The sequence below is a fragment of the Asparagus officinalis genome, chromosome 7, assembly GCF_001876935.1.
Source record: "Asparagus officinalis chromosome 7, Aspof.V1, whole genome shotgun sequence".
Lineage (NCBI taxonomy): Eukaryota > Viridiplantae > Streptophyta > Magnoliopsida > Asparagales > Asparagaceae > Asparagus > Asparagus officinalis.
The window spans coordinates 28,289,768-28,305,776 of NC_033800.1; the positions used below are offsets into that span (position 1 = coordinate 28,289,768).

At 35.2% G+C, this 16,009-nt stretch overlaps 1 protein-coding gene across 4 annotated transcripts in view; it reads right to left on the minus strand.

The window, feature by feature from the left end:
• Positions 1 to 16,009, minus strand: part of LOC109848433 — a 74,410-nt gene that overhangs the window by 39,387 nt on the left and 19,014 nt on the right. For all 4 annotated transcript variants that reach the window (XM_020417914.1, XM_020417913.1, XM_020417916.1 and 1 more), the window contains exons 4-11: positions 11,868 to 11,984; positions 11,620 to 11,766; positions 11,311 to 11,512; positions 10,973 to 11,171; positions 8,541 to 8,656; positions 8,343 to 8,434; positions 7,696 to 7,912; positions 7,495 to 7,567 (exon numbers count right to left, since the gene is read on the minus strand). In XM_020417914.1, coding sequence (XP_020273503.1) covers positions 7,495 to 7,567; positions 7,696 to 7,912; positions 8,343 to 8,434; positions 8,541 to 8,656; positions 10,973 to 11,171; positions 11,311 to 11,512; positions 11,620 to 11,766; positions 11,868 to 11,984 — 1,163 coding nt within the window. The remainder of the gene's footprint in view (positions 1 to 7,494; positions 7,568 to 7,695; positions 7,913 to 8,342; positions 8,435 to 8,540; positions 8,657 to 10,972; positions 11,172 to 11,310; positions 11,513 to 11,619; positions 11,767 to 11,867; positions 11,985 to 16,009) is intronic.

Sequence of the window (16,009 nt, forward strand, 5' to 3'; positions counted from 1 at the left end):
AAAAGGCAACACACCAAACGGCAAACAACGGATGAAACCAACACAAAAATGTTGGGTAAACCAAACGGTTTGAGTTTACAAGCCTGAACCAATAAATTGTAACTTACCCTAATTCCAAGTCCTGATACCTGCAATAAAAGAAGCAACAAGAACAGTACATCTGCAGGGAAGTAGTTCACTTGTCACTGACCCTCTTTTTCCCTTCTCTTTCTATTCCAAAAAGATGCCAGGTTAGTCCTTTTCCCCCACCTATTTTTTTCTTCTTTGATCTGTAAATTTTATAGATCTGTTTCATCACATTTATGCCTTTTCATGGTATCTGAGGTCCCAACCAAAAACTGAATACAGAAACAATTTACAAGATTTGTTTCCTATGTGCGGTTAGGCTGCCTCTCCAATATGGATGGCTAAAACTGTCCCATTTTGACTAGTACTTGAATCTTATCAATCTTTTCTTAAATTTAACATTTTTGTGCAAATTTGCTCCAAGACTTTCAAACAGATCCTCCAGCTTGTCCTTATGTTGACTGCAAATTTAAGTGTCAAGGAAAATATTAGTATATTAGGAAAGGATGTATTACAAATATCAAATATGTACCTGAGAGATATTAGGGATGTGATTGAGAGAATAATGGAATATGTTTAGAATATTTCTAAGAATATGATTGATGTTTAGTTCTTGGGCATTGTAAATAATAGAGTATAACAGGGCCCTAAGATTGAGACTCTGATTTGTGCCAATCTTCTTTCACATGGTACCAGAGCCAGGTCAATTTAAGAGACCTCTTTTCCTTCTCAACCTCGGGGTAGTCAAGGGGGTTTTGTCGCCAATGTCATCTTTGCGCTTCCCCTCAGTAACTTCAAGATCACAAAAGATTTAGGTTTAATCTTCTTCAAATCTATCAGCATCATTGATTCCCAAATATTCATTGATCAATCAAAAAACCTAACCGCCAAAAAAAACTTGCCCAAAAAAACCACAAAAGATCCAAGCCACAAAAACCCACATCTTCTGTGTAACTGTCCATCATGAACCATAACCAAAATTACAGCACGCTGAAACAGAAACCCTGGAGTTACTTTTCACCGTGAACAGTACTAACCAGTATAGTTCATGTAATTGTAAACAGTAGTTATGTTTGTCTGTTGATTCTTTTGGAACGTTGCTAATTTTCAAACGGCAACGTGCCTTGCTATTGCCATCTTTCTTGATAAAAGAACGCCAAAATCAAGATCGAGTAGGCAAGCGACCGATGGATAGATAGAGGGTTTTCCTTTCTGATTTTCCACTTCCACCACTAAAATCGCCTAGGCTTTCCAATTTTTCTGGTTCCCCGTATTGTTTTTGACCCTAATATAGGTTTCTGGGTCTTAACACCTATGTCAATGGTCTCCCATTTCTGGCTGGTTGTCCACATTTCTAGTTGTCTATTGATGTGGTTATCTACTTATCTAGCTGTCTACCGATCACATAAGAGAGGATTTACTTGTGATCTTTGCCTGCCTCTACTCATTTCTGTCTCTTGTGCTCAGTAACTTCTGGCAGTGACTACAGCCTTCTAACTAATACTTTCTGAGATTTATGGCTACTTAGGTGAAGTAAACGGAGAGATAATGTCTTCCACCACTCCTGGCAAATAACATTATCAAACCTCTTTCAATTTGTTTTGTTCCCATGTGTACCAAGTTGGGCATATATAATAGATATTCTCAGCCAGAGGGGAATTGCTAAGGAACATATTAGTATATTAGGAAAAGATATATTAGGAAAATATTAGGGATATGACTGAGAGAAATGAATAAAGGAAAACACACTAAGAATACTTTTAGCATGTTCCATAGCGAATTCCTAAGAATGTGCACCACTTGTTTTACTACAGAGTGCTAGGCAGGTTAGAAGACAATATTAACTACAAATCTATTCCTGCTTTTTCTCTTTCCTGTAGCTCTTCTTCTTTGTTTAAAGCTTAACTCACATTTCGGCAGCGGATGCTGCTCGAGCTAAAGATATGCCCCCCACTCTTGAACAGCTCTCACTTGCCTTGGCCGATAGCTTAGATGACCGGCCGTTAGGCATGGTTACCCATTATTTAACAGTACGCCTCTTGTTTGGTGAGCCAACCCCAACAATGGCTTCACCCAAGGATGAAGGTAGTAGAACAGGAGCCGCAAAGATTAGATCACAGCCTTCCTATGTGCGTCTTCGTTGTTCAAGCGAAACTCACTTTCCAGTAGCGAATGAATGTAGCTCGGGCAGAGGCGGTCGGTGGCCTAAGAAAGACCTACCAACAGATTAGGATGAAATCAAAAACGCCAGCAAGGACGGAGATCAGGGCCAACTACGAAGGTAGGCGCGCAGGGGATAAGGTTGAGAGCTACACCTTGAAGGGCTGAGTAGGAGCCCTCAAAAGCGAGTCTCAGGGCCCACAAGGAGCAGGGCAGGAAGACCCAGGGAAGGAATATCGGTAGCTGAACACAGGACATTCCAGGAGGTATGAAGGCAGGAAATAATGCCTTTGCCAATAGCTTAGATGACCGACCGTTAGGCATGGTTACCAATTATTTAACAGTACGACTCTTGTTTGGTGAGCCAACCCCAACAATGGCTTCACCCAAGGATGAAGGTAGTAGAACAGGAGCCACAAAGATTACATCACAGCCCTCCTATGTGCATCTTCGTTGTTCAAGCGAAACTCACTTTCCAGTAGCAAATGAATGTAGCTCAGGCAGAGGCAACAATAGACTATAACAGGGCTCTAAGAGTGAATCTCTGATTTAAGCCCATCTTCATTAACATGAACATAAGCTGGCTTTATGTTGCCCCTTTGTAACACGCTTTGTTTTGGTGACAATTGAGACACCAAGTCAAGCCCATACATCTATGCTAAAAAAAACAAAGAAAAACAGAAGAAAGGCTAACGAGAGACATCATGACATTATCAAAAGCTAAGATATATAGACCAAATAAGAATATAAAAACATCCCTTTAATGTTTGAATGATACAACAGTAGAATATGAAGATTGTAGAGTCATACTACTGAGGGATCGCTTAACAATACATCACAGGTATGCAATTTTACAGTTTACCTAGTGAAAACCCAGAATAAAAACAATTTCCAACTAAGTTCATTATGATAGGTTCAATTATGTTGGCTCTTTAGTGGAAAGATGGACATCCCTAATAAGATTAGAGCTGGTATGCTGACCTGATGAAAATGACTACCAATGACATTCAAGGGAAAATGGTATAGAATGGAACATTATTTTAGCCATGGTTTCAAATATCTACAGAAATCGAGATGCATGCATAGTCTAATGGGTAGGTCAATGGTCTTCTTAACCTTCATTACAGGTTCAAATCTATTAGATGCAATTATTCTATTCATTTTTTAAAATGGTGATACCATGAACCCTTTTCAATTTATTCAAATAAAAAAGAATCAGTTTGCAAGGATTGCCCGTGTACTAGAAACAAAATCGCAGTGATAAATTTATTCTTTTTCCTTAAGTAGAAACAGTTCGGTATGCTCCTGACTAGCTTATTTCAGAAAGGTTTCTGCTTGCTTGGTGAATCATACCGACTTGTTTCTGTCTAAACTCTATCCCTTAACATTATTTGTATCAAACTGTGTTGAATTCTTCATGAAACTAGCCTATAATTAGATCACCATTATCTACACGGACCCAAAACATACCGTTGGGAAGTGATTTCAGTAAATAAACCTTCAAGAATCAAATTTTGCTCTTTCATTCCTAGGTAGCCTTAAAGTATCACTAGCAACCACTGACGGAAGAGTTATGTAAGTTACTGTTGGTAATCAAATTTTAACCGACATAATCTCAACCCACTACTATATTATCAGATTCAGTCAAACAGCATCCAGAATCAGCCAGAGCTTATAATTCCGGCAAATTTCTGGTCACAATGGACCAATGTTCTAAGGTCACAATGGACCAATGTTCCAACAGGATATAACATTTAGTCGGATTATAAGCCGGTTAAACGAAGTATACGGAGCTAGGCGGATTTGAATTTTTTAATATATACATTAACAATAAAATACATTTAATTTACCTAATCAAATTGGTATATGTTCACCTCATCCTAATCTTAAATCAAAGCAAATATCTTAATGCTATTTAAATAATATCAAGCATATAAATGAAAAATTATATACCAATGCTCCTTCCTCTTCAACTTAATTAAAGGACCTTGGTGTAGATTCCATCTCTTGCCATCTGCCATATTAGAGGGAGCTCAGGGAGGCAATGTTTCCACATGGCCATTAAAAGCATTCTCATTTTCAACAGGATCACACGATTGAATGATATGCATTTGACCAACATGTAAGTGCAAGCTTAAAAGGGGGAAAAGAACAAAAGGAGCTTGGACAAAGCAACATTAAACAAAATTTAAACTTTTTCTGTTGAAGCTTACGCTTGATAGGCGCCGAGACAAAGCGGCAGTAACCTTGGTAGAAATAAAGAAGAAACATCGATGCCGACATCACTTGAAGAAGAATCTGTGATGGTGACGGATTTTTAGGGTTCACGATGAGAAGATACGCGACAATGGAGGCAACGACAAGAAGAAGAAATGGTGACGATAAGAGGTGTGACTAGAAGAGTAAACAATGACGAACTGAGGAGAAGAGGATAGGAGGCAATGGGTTTTAAAGTTTTTTTGTGAGAAGAACCATGTTAAAATGGAGAGCGAAACTGGGTTTTTTTTTGTATTTAATGTAAGAGGTAACAAATTATTAGACTTAAAACTCAAATGCAATAGGCGCAAAACGAAAACAGCTTCGTCATGCTGTGTGACAGAATAATGTAGCAAATCAGCGCAAATCTGTCCCACAGCACAGCCCAAACCCACACAGATTTGAGTCGATTCTGCTTATTCAGCTAAGCAAAATGTTTTTTTTTAACACTGCAAAGGACAGAAACGAGCAACACCAACCCTTCACACATAAAACCATGTAAAAATTAAATGGGAAAAATAAGAAGCCCACAAACCCATGCGCAGGTGGGGGACGGGGTTGGAGGTTTATTGCCATCGCACCAGCAATTACCAGAATCTTCCTATCTCCCAAATAGGCTTTTGTTAGGTGAGAGTTAAAAAGGTATTGCAACCCACCCACAAAAGAAAGCATTGATAGGAGAGCCCACACCATCTACATTTTAATTGTCAGACCCTTTTAAGTTTTGCTAGCCTGAATGTGTACCAGCTTATGTAGCATAGGACTTTACCTTAGCGCAGCATTCTATTTGTATGTAATATGTATTAGGACGGGACGAGATATAACCTTGAGGTACGACAAATCACATAAACCATGAACCCCAAAATCGTATAAATGGTGAAAAATAAGCAAAATGATCTGGAAGAATAAACATCCACAGAATATGCAAACGTATTTATAAACGCCAGCATTTATTTCCAACATTAGATGTATAAAGCACGTGAACATTAAGTGTCTTGCATGTCATGTTGCCAGATATGAACATGGGCCTCAAAAGTATTTTCACATTGCAACAAAGATTAAGTTCCTAATTTTAACAGGTTCAGGACGTTAGGTCTAGAATCCGTAACACTTCCAGTAAAAGACGGCCTTTTCATTCCTTCCAGCGGAGAACTTTCAGCATGCAACCATCCAAATATTTTAGATGTGTAATTATCCAATTTCAACGAGCCACAAGTTAAAACAAAAGAAACAATGCATTCTCAACCAAACTCAACGTAACATTTATAAAGTCTAATAAAAATTAAAAAATAAGAAAACATTATATAGATTACTAATATATAAAGATAAATAAAATAAAAATAAGCTCAAACTAATAAACAGCTGAACTCATGTGCATGGGTAGAACGCAAAACTTAAGAAACATACAAATTTTTAAACAAAATTACCATAACAACAAATAAGATATTTAAATTCAATATGAACATTTTTTCCCCATAAAAATCAATATGAACATTTGTGAAGATCGAAGGAATAAGATATTTCTTTAAAAAATTAAGTAACAACAATTTGAACAGGACTGGAATCTATAGTTTTTAAAATAAAATTGATGAATGTTACTATGAAAACATAGAAAGTAAAGCAAGTTGCAAAACTATATTAAACAATTCTTCATCAGAAATTTGCCATCCAATAGTTAACAAGACTTCATCAAGACCCGAACTTCATTAATTATTCAAAGGAAAACTCAAAATGTGACTAATTGTATTTACTACTTATTGATAATTTGTAATTATTTTATTGCTTTTTGAAAGCCATGGATACCAGCGATCCAATATTTTAACAAAAACTTCTGACAATGATATCGAAACTGAGAGCAAAACCAGTAAGATACCAAAAGTTCAGAAACTTTTGAGTAGATTTTTTGACAACGCAATGCTGAATTCATAAGATAAATACAAGAAAAACGGAAAAGATGAAAACAAAACTGGAAGAGATGAAATAAAATTATATGCTATGGATTGCTCAACAATGAACTGTCTCCACATGTAAATCAGTGAACCAAAAATGGAAAGCTAGGATGAATCACATAAAATGTGGTGCATAGTCACTGTCCCCAGATAGGTCACTGGAGAACAAATTTAAACAGTAACTCTGAGCATCACGGTGGCAAAGAGTTGCCCAGATCAAGAACAATAAAAAATTATCCAAATCTTTGGGCTTGCTATCTGAAATCTTTTCTTCCATTCACCTCAAAGGGTAATCATCTCCTCAACTAAAATCAATAATTATCCTGTTCTTCTTAGCTGTCTTTATCCAAGCTCATCCTTAACTAATTAATTTTCTCGATATCACCAAGTATTCATCATTATTCATTCATCCTCCCAATTTTTCTACAAGTGCACTCCATTTGCAATTTCATTACTTCTAAACTCTTTAGATTCTGAAGCTTATCTTCACTTTCTATTTTGGAAATAATACTTTTCTGGTTTCATTAACAAATATTGTACCCTCAAAAACACACAAAGAGACTTAATCTTGAAATGCAGAATAAGATCCACCATAACTAATGTAAATAGGAAATCTTGGAGATGGAGAGTAAATCATCGATATCTTAGGTAAAGCAACAGGCTCATATACTAGGGTAAATATCTAAGATGGAGATGGAGATTAGCATATAATAATGTGATACAGACGGATGCTAGGGTAAATATCTACACCAAGGTCCTTTATTGGTATTGATGTCATGAAGTTCTTCCCTGCATCTTAAAAAAGAAGCAATTTAACACTTTCCACGAGGCACTAGAAATATTTTGATATCAAGTGTTCCAATTAACAGCAAGAGATCAACAATTTAAACTAGAATGCAAAAAGGGGCCCTATGGTAGTTAGGTTTTCTAACCTACTCTATCTTTAGTACTATTGAGTGATAGCCATAGTAGTCACCGATGTAGACAGAGGAGGAATAAGGAAAAATAAGAAACAACACTAAGGGGTAAAAGGAAAACAACTTCAATATGTCTCATCACATACCTCTGGGAATGGAGAGGAAATCCTGTTGACTGCAATGAACCCACGTTTGACCCCACATACCTTACCCTATCACCTAAATAAGGAATTTCAAATTAATAAATTGAGAATGCAGTTGATAAGGACTTACAAATAAAAATAAAAATTTATATAATGTGCAGAAGGTGTAACTAATTATAATGATTAAATGAGGAAATATCGTGCCTTCTTTAAATGAATAGGCTTTTGATGATGCTGTTGATGCCTCCTGCTTTGGTAAAGACTGCGAATTAGATGTCCCAGCAATATCAGCCTCTACACTAGAAACAGGCCTTTTAAGATGTAAAGTATCAGCCAGTACAGCTCGTTGCTTAGAGAATATGCCAGCTTTTTCTGCCTTAGCCCCTTCTTTTAAAGATTCTACCTCCTTCGAAGATGTGCCCTGGAATAATTTGCTAGGGATCTCAGTATGAAAACTTCAAGTACTATCATGTTCTCAAGGTTCAGAAAGAAGTTCCCACAGCATAGAGAAGGTTAATGAGCATAGAAATGAAGTTACAATATAAACTTTTGAGGTAGTTTTTTTTTCAAAGAACTGTATAAGGCAAAAGGTATAATTACTACATTCAGCATCAATAGTAAGGATAAAGTTCAATGTGTTAAACCCTAGCAGCTCCTTGAGTCAACATGCTAAGAATAGTTAGCAAATAAGAAGCTTTTAATGAGCAGTTTGTAGAAAATATGTACGTATGCGTGTACATATGTATATACATATGTGCATATGTATATATAGGAAGCCCTATATTAATTTTTACACCACTACCATGCAATAACAAATTAAGTTAAATTGCATAAAATCAGCAGAAACTTACACCAGGAAGGAGAAGGGAATCTATTATCAACAATTTGGCACCAAACTGTTTAGTAAGTGCTTTTGCTAGAGTTTCTTGATATATTTCAGATCCTGACAAAGCAGAGAAAATTTTATTCACATACAGCCACACAAAACAAAACAAAATGTATGAGGTAAAACAAATGAAGCTCAAGAAAGACAGAAGAAGCCAGCATACCTATGGGACCAGATAAAAGTATACGCTGGCATAAAGAAGAAATCTCTGAGGCAAACTTCATTTTGCATTCCAGATGTACATACGCACATGATAAAAGAACTTTCTTTGTATTCTCACTGGGTAGAATAACAAAACATGACGAAAAATTGGTCAGTTGAAGTAGGTCCAATAACTTAAAAAACATTAATTAAACAGAATAAGTTCGTGTGACAAGTTTTCTGATGAAGCCAAATTTTGTCAGAGATCCAAGCATGCGCATTAGCTTTGCAGCAGCACAAAAATACGCGCCATGTCACATATCAAACAGAGAACCATGACATGATAAACCCAAAACAAAGAATTAACGAAAAGGAATTCAGCACTGAAATGTCCATAAGCCTTCTTAAAAGCAAACAGAAGAGACTCAGTGACCTCCCTCCCCACCCCACCCCCACCCCCAAAATAAAGAAAAAAAAAGAGAAAAGAAACCAAAAGAAACACACCTTCATCTCCCCTAAGAGGACACTGCAAATCCTCTCAGAACTGCAATCGGGTCCAAAATTCCCCATTACAATCTTTAGAGTTTTAATCTGTATATGAGATTCTTTCAAGAGGCATTTAACTCCATTTTGTTCAACATGAAATTTTGTGCTTTCCCAGCTCTACTTTTTTATCAAATAATAAACTCTAACGATAAAATGAGTTACATTGTTTAAACACTAAACTCAATTAGGATTTGTGTTAAATTCAATAAGGTTTACACGATCTTTTCTACCTAATATCTAACACAAAGAACATTTTCTCTGGACAATTTTCTGTGAAAGTGGAAAACATTTGAATAGAATAATTGTAACTATTAAAGGTTATGGAACAGTCCGCATTTGACAGTAAATACAACAGTTCTTTATGGTTTGCCTATCTTTCTATGCCAAAGAATATTTATTGTTTATTGAATGGCAAGGATTAAGGCCAGCTAAAATCTAATTCTGATAGCAAAATATCAAAAAAAAGTGTTTTTCAAACTCAATCAAATGAATGTTTTTAAACATGATAACATTGATAAGGCCAAAAAACTAATAAATGTGCACTACAGAACACAATGATACAAAAATCTCTGGAGTAAGAATATAGAATGCTCCTTGAGCACATAAACACAATGTCATAATCCACTAAATAGCTATCAGAACTCAAATAGTTGTAAGAAATGGAAATAAACATGAATTACAGTTGAGATTTCTACTATTGTTGTTATGTTTTTTTCCAATTGCCCTAGCATTTTACGACTATAAGAAAGGAAAATAACCAAATAATACAAACTAAGAGAGTCTCACATAGGATTACAAGGAACCTTTTCTCACATACTTAAAAGGAACCTCTACAGAATTTGAACCTTCACTAATAGCAAAATAAATGGTTGACTTCCTATTTCTGTACATCAAAGCACTTTGTAATAGATCAAAGAGATTTTGTTATCAACGACTTCTAAGCTTCAAATTCCTATGAAAATAACAAAGGTGTCAGTTCACATAGGGGAACTCCTCACGTCAAGGATGGCTGTTTGAAATATGAACTCCCACTCAGGAACATAATCCATTCTTAACTGCCTATTTGTGCACATCAAATTGGTTTGTGGATAATTTGAAATGTTATCACCAAAGACTTCTAAGATTTAAGAAGCTATGAAAAGAAAAAAGGTTCAAATAAAATATGTTCTCACTTCATTTAAGAAAAGATATGTATATAGAATTTGTTCCCATAATAGCAAGAAATAAATGGATTCGTATTTTCTTCTGCATATTAAATTCTTTTGTGGGTAGACAAAAAAGTATTAAGAACTTCTAATAGTTTAGGCATATATGAACAGAACTCTGAGGAATCAATTTGAGGGCACCCATGTTTTCATGAAATATTTTTTTATTAATATCTAAAAGATATTTCTGATGATTGCATAATATATTTCTTTGGATATACTTTTATATATTAAGAGAATGAAACAAAAAATATCTGGCCCATTTTTGGAAAAATGTCTTTGAAAAATGAATTTCATCATTAATAATTAAATAAATAAGCGAGACATAAAGTGTTATGAATGATCTTATGAAAATTTCTGAAAAGATCATTTTATAACTAAACTTTTATTATTAGTCGCAGATTACTGTTAGTTTTCTGGAACACTTGACGACAGCTTATGGTAATGCTTTTGTAGTTACGCCTAACAGGATCAAAAGGTCAATTCATCATTGTATTTGATACCTCACGGTATGGGATTTTATCAGTTAAAGACTTTCTGTGGTACATATGCATGGTAAAGCAAGTTTACGGGGTTTTATATAGTATGCTGAAACTTCACAATAGTTTCTAGTGGTTTAGCCTAGAAGGAACTACAAATAACGGATCAAAACAGAAATTTTATGCATGCTCTCAAAATTAAGTACAGGATCAAAAAAAATTACCTAACATAATAGGGGAAGGATTCAAAAGAAACTTCAATATCACTAGCATTAAGAATCCCTTTCTTCAAATTGTCCTTAAAGGCTTGGCATTTTGCGGAGGGCAGAGTTGATGAAGAAGCAATGTCCTTTAGAACCTCTCTTTGATCCTCAAGCATTTTATAGATGCTCCCACTAAAATCCAAGTCGGGAGTGGTTGATCCTACAAAAAAGCATCAGGCTATCAACTTAAAAGAAAAGCACTTCATCATTATGATAATCATGGCATTTCTCAACATTGTGATCAATATTGAAATTCAGAATACAAATAGGCTTTTCAAATCCCTCCTAATAATTATCACCATTTGGTGGTTGAGGTGGAAGAGCTGGCACATCTTTGCTAAGGTTTGAAAAGGATGCCAATAATGATGCTTCATCATCAGCCGATTGGTCACCTGATCCGGACTCAAAAGTAATTTCTTTCATAGATAAATCCTCCGCTTCTGCAATGCTATGTGAAGAAGGCAAAACCTGGGTGGTTGTATTAGAAAGCTGCTGAAAGATCTGCAAAGGGTATTAAAGAAATATCTTTCAAAGAAAGAAAGAAAAAACAGAACAAAGATACTGAGGCAATTAGTAGAAAACAAGTTATACAAACTTAAAAAGGATACATAGGCATGTTTCCCAGATGAGCTAAAAACAACTTCATCTCCTGCCGTGAGAATGACATTGGTATTCTTCTCCATGATCTTTCCATTAACTTGCACAACTCCTTTGCTTCCCAAAGTTTCAAGAGAAGCAACAGATGAACCAGCTTGCTGAAAAAAAATAAAAAGGACAATTCGATCGTGTGATAAATAGAATATTCGACTTTTAACTTAAAGATTTATCAGATCTGAACAATATGACAAGTCGGTACCTCCTCCAGCTTCAGCTTACAGAGAATTGAGCTGACAAGTGGATCCTTTAGGCGCAAATTGCAGGTTCGGCTACAACCAACAGTGAATTGTGGACCACATATAGGAAGATGAGGATTCTGTACACAATAATTTTAAGGAATCAACATCTAACATGAAATTTTTATCAGCAGTCATTAGAAGGAAATGGAGGGAGAGGGAACAAGGAGCTAAAAGGATAGTGAACAATGAGAAACTGGCAGGTATACACTGCTGTACTTAATGCATTTCTGTGTGCATCATCCTATGGAGTCGTTACAATGAGAAACCGAGAAAATTGATAAGCTATCATAATAGTATAAATCTACTAGGCAGTATGTCTAAGAAAATCTTCTCATAAAACCTTGAAGACCAGTAAGTAGGAGGCAAAAAATGCTTCACTGAGACCATGCAGTTTATGCATGAGCAAACAAGGAGAAACTCTCCAGCATTTCTATAGAAAGAATGTAAGTGATGAAGGAGAAACAAACACATGCAACAAGACATCACCTATTTTCAAGAAGCAGAATCCTTATTATAATAAAGCTTTTCCATCCCAATGCTAAGATACAGGGTAAATTCTAAACTGTATCCAAAAGAAATCAACCTGAGTATATTCACATGGTAAGAACTTCCAAATTTTGTGATTGGTTGCCAAGCTAAGATCAACCTGAGTTTGTAAGAAATTCCAAAAGAAGTTATGAACAGTGAAAATATTCATATAAAGTCAGCATCCAAGTAGATCAACTGGAATGCAGGGGGATCTACGATAATTGATGTCCGCCTAAAAACTCTTAGAATAAAAATCTAGAAAATCCAAAAAAGAAGAATATCATAGTTCTGAAAAGTCAGTAGACTCCAGTGCACAATAAGAAATCAAGTAGCATCAGCATATTCCCACATAATACAAATGGGGGGAACATTGCAATTGACTTAAGTACTTGCATATTGCTACACATACCTGTAATCTGAATGATCTCATGAAAAGATGCCTAAACACTAGAACGAATAAGTTTTTATAAAACATATCCGCATTTTGATAAAATAAGTATAGTAATTACAAAAAAAAACTTATCTTTGAGTAGCACTTTCATCTTGGATAAAATCAGAAGTGTGACTTACAACAAAAAACAAGAGATCAAGACAAAAACATCATTACTTCTCATCCTAAGTGGTTAACCAATAAGCATACATAGAATATTACTGTTACACCTTCTCTTATTTTTATCCGCATTTTGATAAAATAAGTATAGTAATTACAAAAAAAAACTTATCTTTGAGTAGCACTTTCATCTTGGATAAAATCAGAAGTGTGACTTACAACAAAAAACAAGAGATCAAGACAAAAACATCATTACTTCTCATCCTAAGTGGTTAACCAATAAGCATACATAGAATATTACTGTTACACCTTCTCTTATTTTACTGGGAGAAGAAAGTGCCATTGAAAAAATGGGTTTGAGGAAGAATTTTGGAAAGAAAAAAAGTTGGAAGGGGCATAGATTTAGAAATTGCGTATGGATTTGAATGTTATCTTAAAGAAAAAATGAAGAACATGTCAAAATTTAAATTTAATGGCATATTCTTCAATCTAAATGGCAGCTCACAATGGGATAAATTTGGAGTAACTTCTGTGAATTAGAAGGCTAGGAATTAATAGCATTTTCCATAATTTGAGAGAGCAATTCAAAACATGAAGAATTTTGGGATCCATATCCCAATTAAAAAAAACCTTCCCTGTTCGTGCTGCCATACCTAGGGCATCAGCTTACCATAAGAAAGGCATAAGAAATGGAATTGCTATAATGTAGTGATTTGCATAATTGAATCAACTGTCACAAGCAACATGTTCTTCTGTTATTTTGAGTAGCACATCTGCTTACTCTAAGACCACACTAAACAAACAGTAAGCTTGCAAAATAGCACTTCCACAAATAGCAAAAGTTTCAAAATGAGTAAAATAAGTAGGTGAAGGCGGAGAATTAGGGCAAAATTAGAACAAAATGAGAGGACTTAAGAACTTAAAGGGGTAGGGTGAATTGAGCAGAACTAAAAAAAATCCCAACAGTAACCCCATTCCACATAACCTTCTAACTTTCAATATTATTTTCAGAAACACCCCAAAACTTCTGACATTATTATCCCTTGTCACACCGTTAGGTGGGTATATTGAAATTATGAGGGGATCAAATAAGCTCAAGAAGCTCAGAACGTACAGTTCCAATCAAAATCACATGTGAGAGCCTAAACACCCATAATTAACATTCCACAATAAGGTTTTTGGGTACAAAGAATTATGTGGCTTGACATGCATGTCCACAAAAATGAAAAAAAAAAGTTGGTTGTCCTCTGGAGTTCCCTCAGACACTTCAATAAAGATATCCGAAGTATATATTGAGGACGTTTCGTCTCTAATATTGAAGTGTATGGGGGAACTCTGGCGGGCAATCAACATTTTCCTCATAGGTTTGGAATTACTTGATGAATACTACAAACATGTTGCTTATCCCCGGGAGTTCCCTCAAACACTTCGTTATATAACTCGATCTCTCTGATACCAGGGAGGTAGTATTCTACTGAATTGTTTGGGGGAACTCTGGATGGTAATCAAACACAGATGGGGATGTAAATATGCATGCGTGCAGTCGGATGAAAGAAGTTTGTTATAGGTCCATAGCTGCATTTATACGTGTTTCTTTCTTCTTCTTTGCATAAAACAGTATATTTCTCAATGCTTTCATTAAAAAAGAATCTAGAACATTAAGATAATAAAGGACCAGATAATAAGCTATTATAGGATGACCTCTAGAAGAAAGAAATGGAGATTTTTATATTCAGTCTTATTTTAAAAAAAAATATTTTAAAAGCATGCTCCATGTATGTAGTATAAGATGTAATTGAATCAACTGTCACAAGCAACATGTTCTTCTGTTATTTTTAGTAGCACATCTACTTACTCTAAGACCACACTAAACAAACCGGAAGCTTGCAAAATAGCACTTCCACAAATAGCAGAAGTTTCAAAATGAGTAAAATAAGTAGGTGAAGGCGGAGAATTAGGGCAAAATTAGAACAAAATGAGAGGACTTAAGAACTTAAAGGGGATATGGTGAATTGAGCAGAACTAACACTTAGATATAGAGTTTTGTATAGAGGATTGAAGAAGAAGAAGAAATACCTTCCTGAATGCCCAAATTCTGAAAATTGTGGAGATGAATGCGTAGGTGTCGCATTGATGATTAGGGCATAAATACTCATCTTGATGAATGGAAGATCCTGGGACGGAGTGAAGGCTAACCGATGGACTCTTTGGCTTCGGCGGAGAGGAAGACGACTGGAAGATCGTGGGACGGCGAGAAGGCTAACCGATGGACTAAAAAAAATCTGAGGTGTATCTAACAGAACTACCTCATCAATAGGAACAAAATCCGGTACATACCTGTACATATTCCTTTCATGCAACATCTTGACCGGTTCAAGCTCGGATAGAACTGGAAGAAAAAATAAACAAAACAAATTAGAATTCAAGAGTGCAGTTACCCAGCAGAACCTAAGTCCATCCTTCCAAAGTATGTAGAAAACAGAACGAGACTAATTTCAATTAGTATGATAATGCAAATATATATATAGGAAATTGCACGGTATCACACTTTAATTTCAAAATTTTAACCCGACCTTATAAGTTATTGATTTACCAAACATATAACTACTTATATCTCCTTATAAGTTAATACTTATAAATTTTGTTGAGAATAAGTAATAAATAACTTATAATGACTCAAAAAATAAGTAGTAGTGAAACATGCTCAAAAAACAACTTATTTGTAAACAAACATCATACTTCGCTTACATGTAGATGAAATTTACTTTCGCACTTGGAGCATGTTTGATATGAGGCAAAAGTGTATCGTAGTAAATGCTGCATGCTACACATTGTAGAAAATCCATTTCAAATAAATTTGTCAGGGCTATTTGCAATTTTCTTTCGAAAAATGTATTTCAAGTGCAATTCAATATTTGGTTAAAGACCAATCGGTGCAAAACCTGCGTTGGTTTCTCTAGATTGAATTATACAAAAAATTTATTTGATAAGGTGACATATTTTTCGTTATCAATTTCTTTTTTT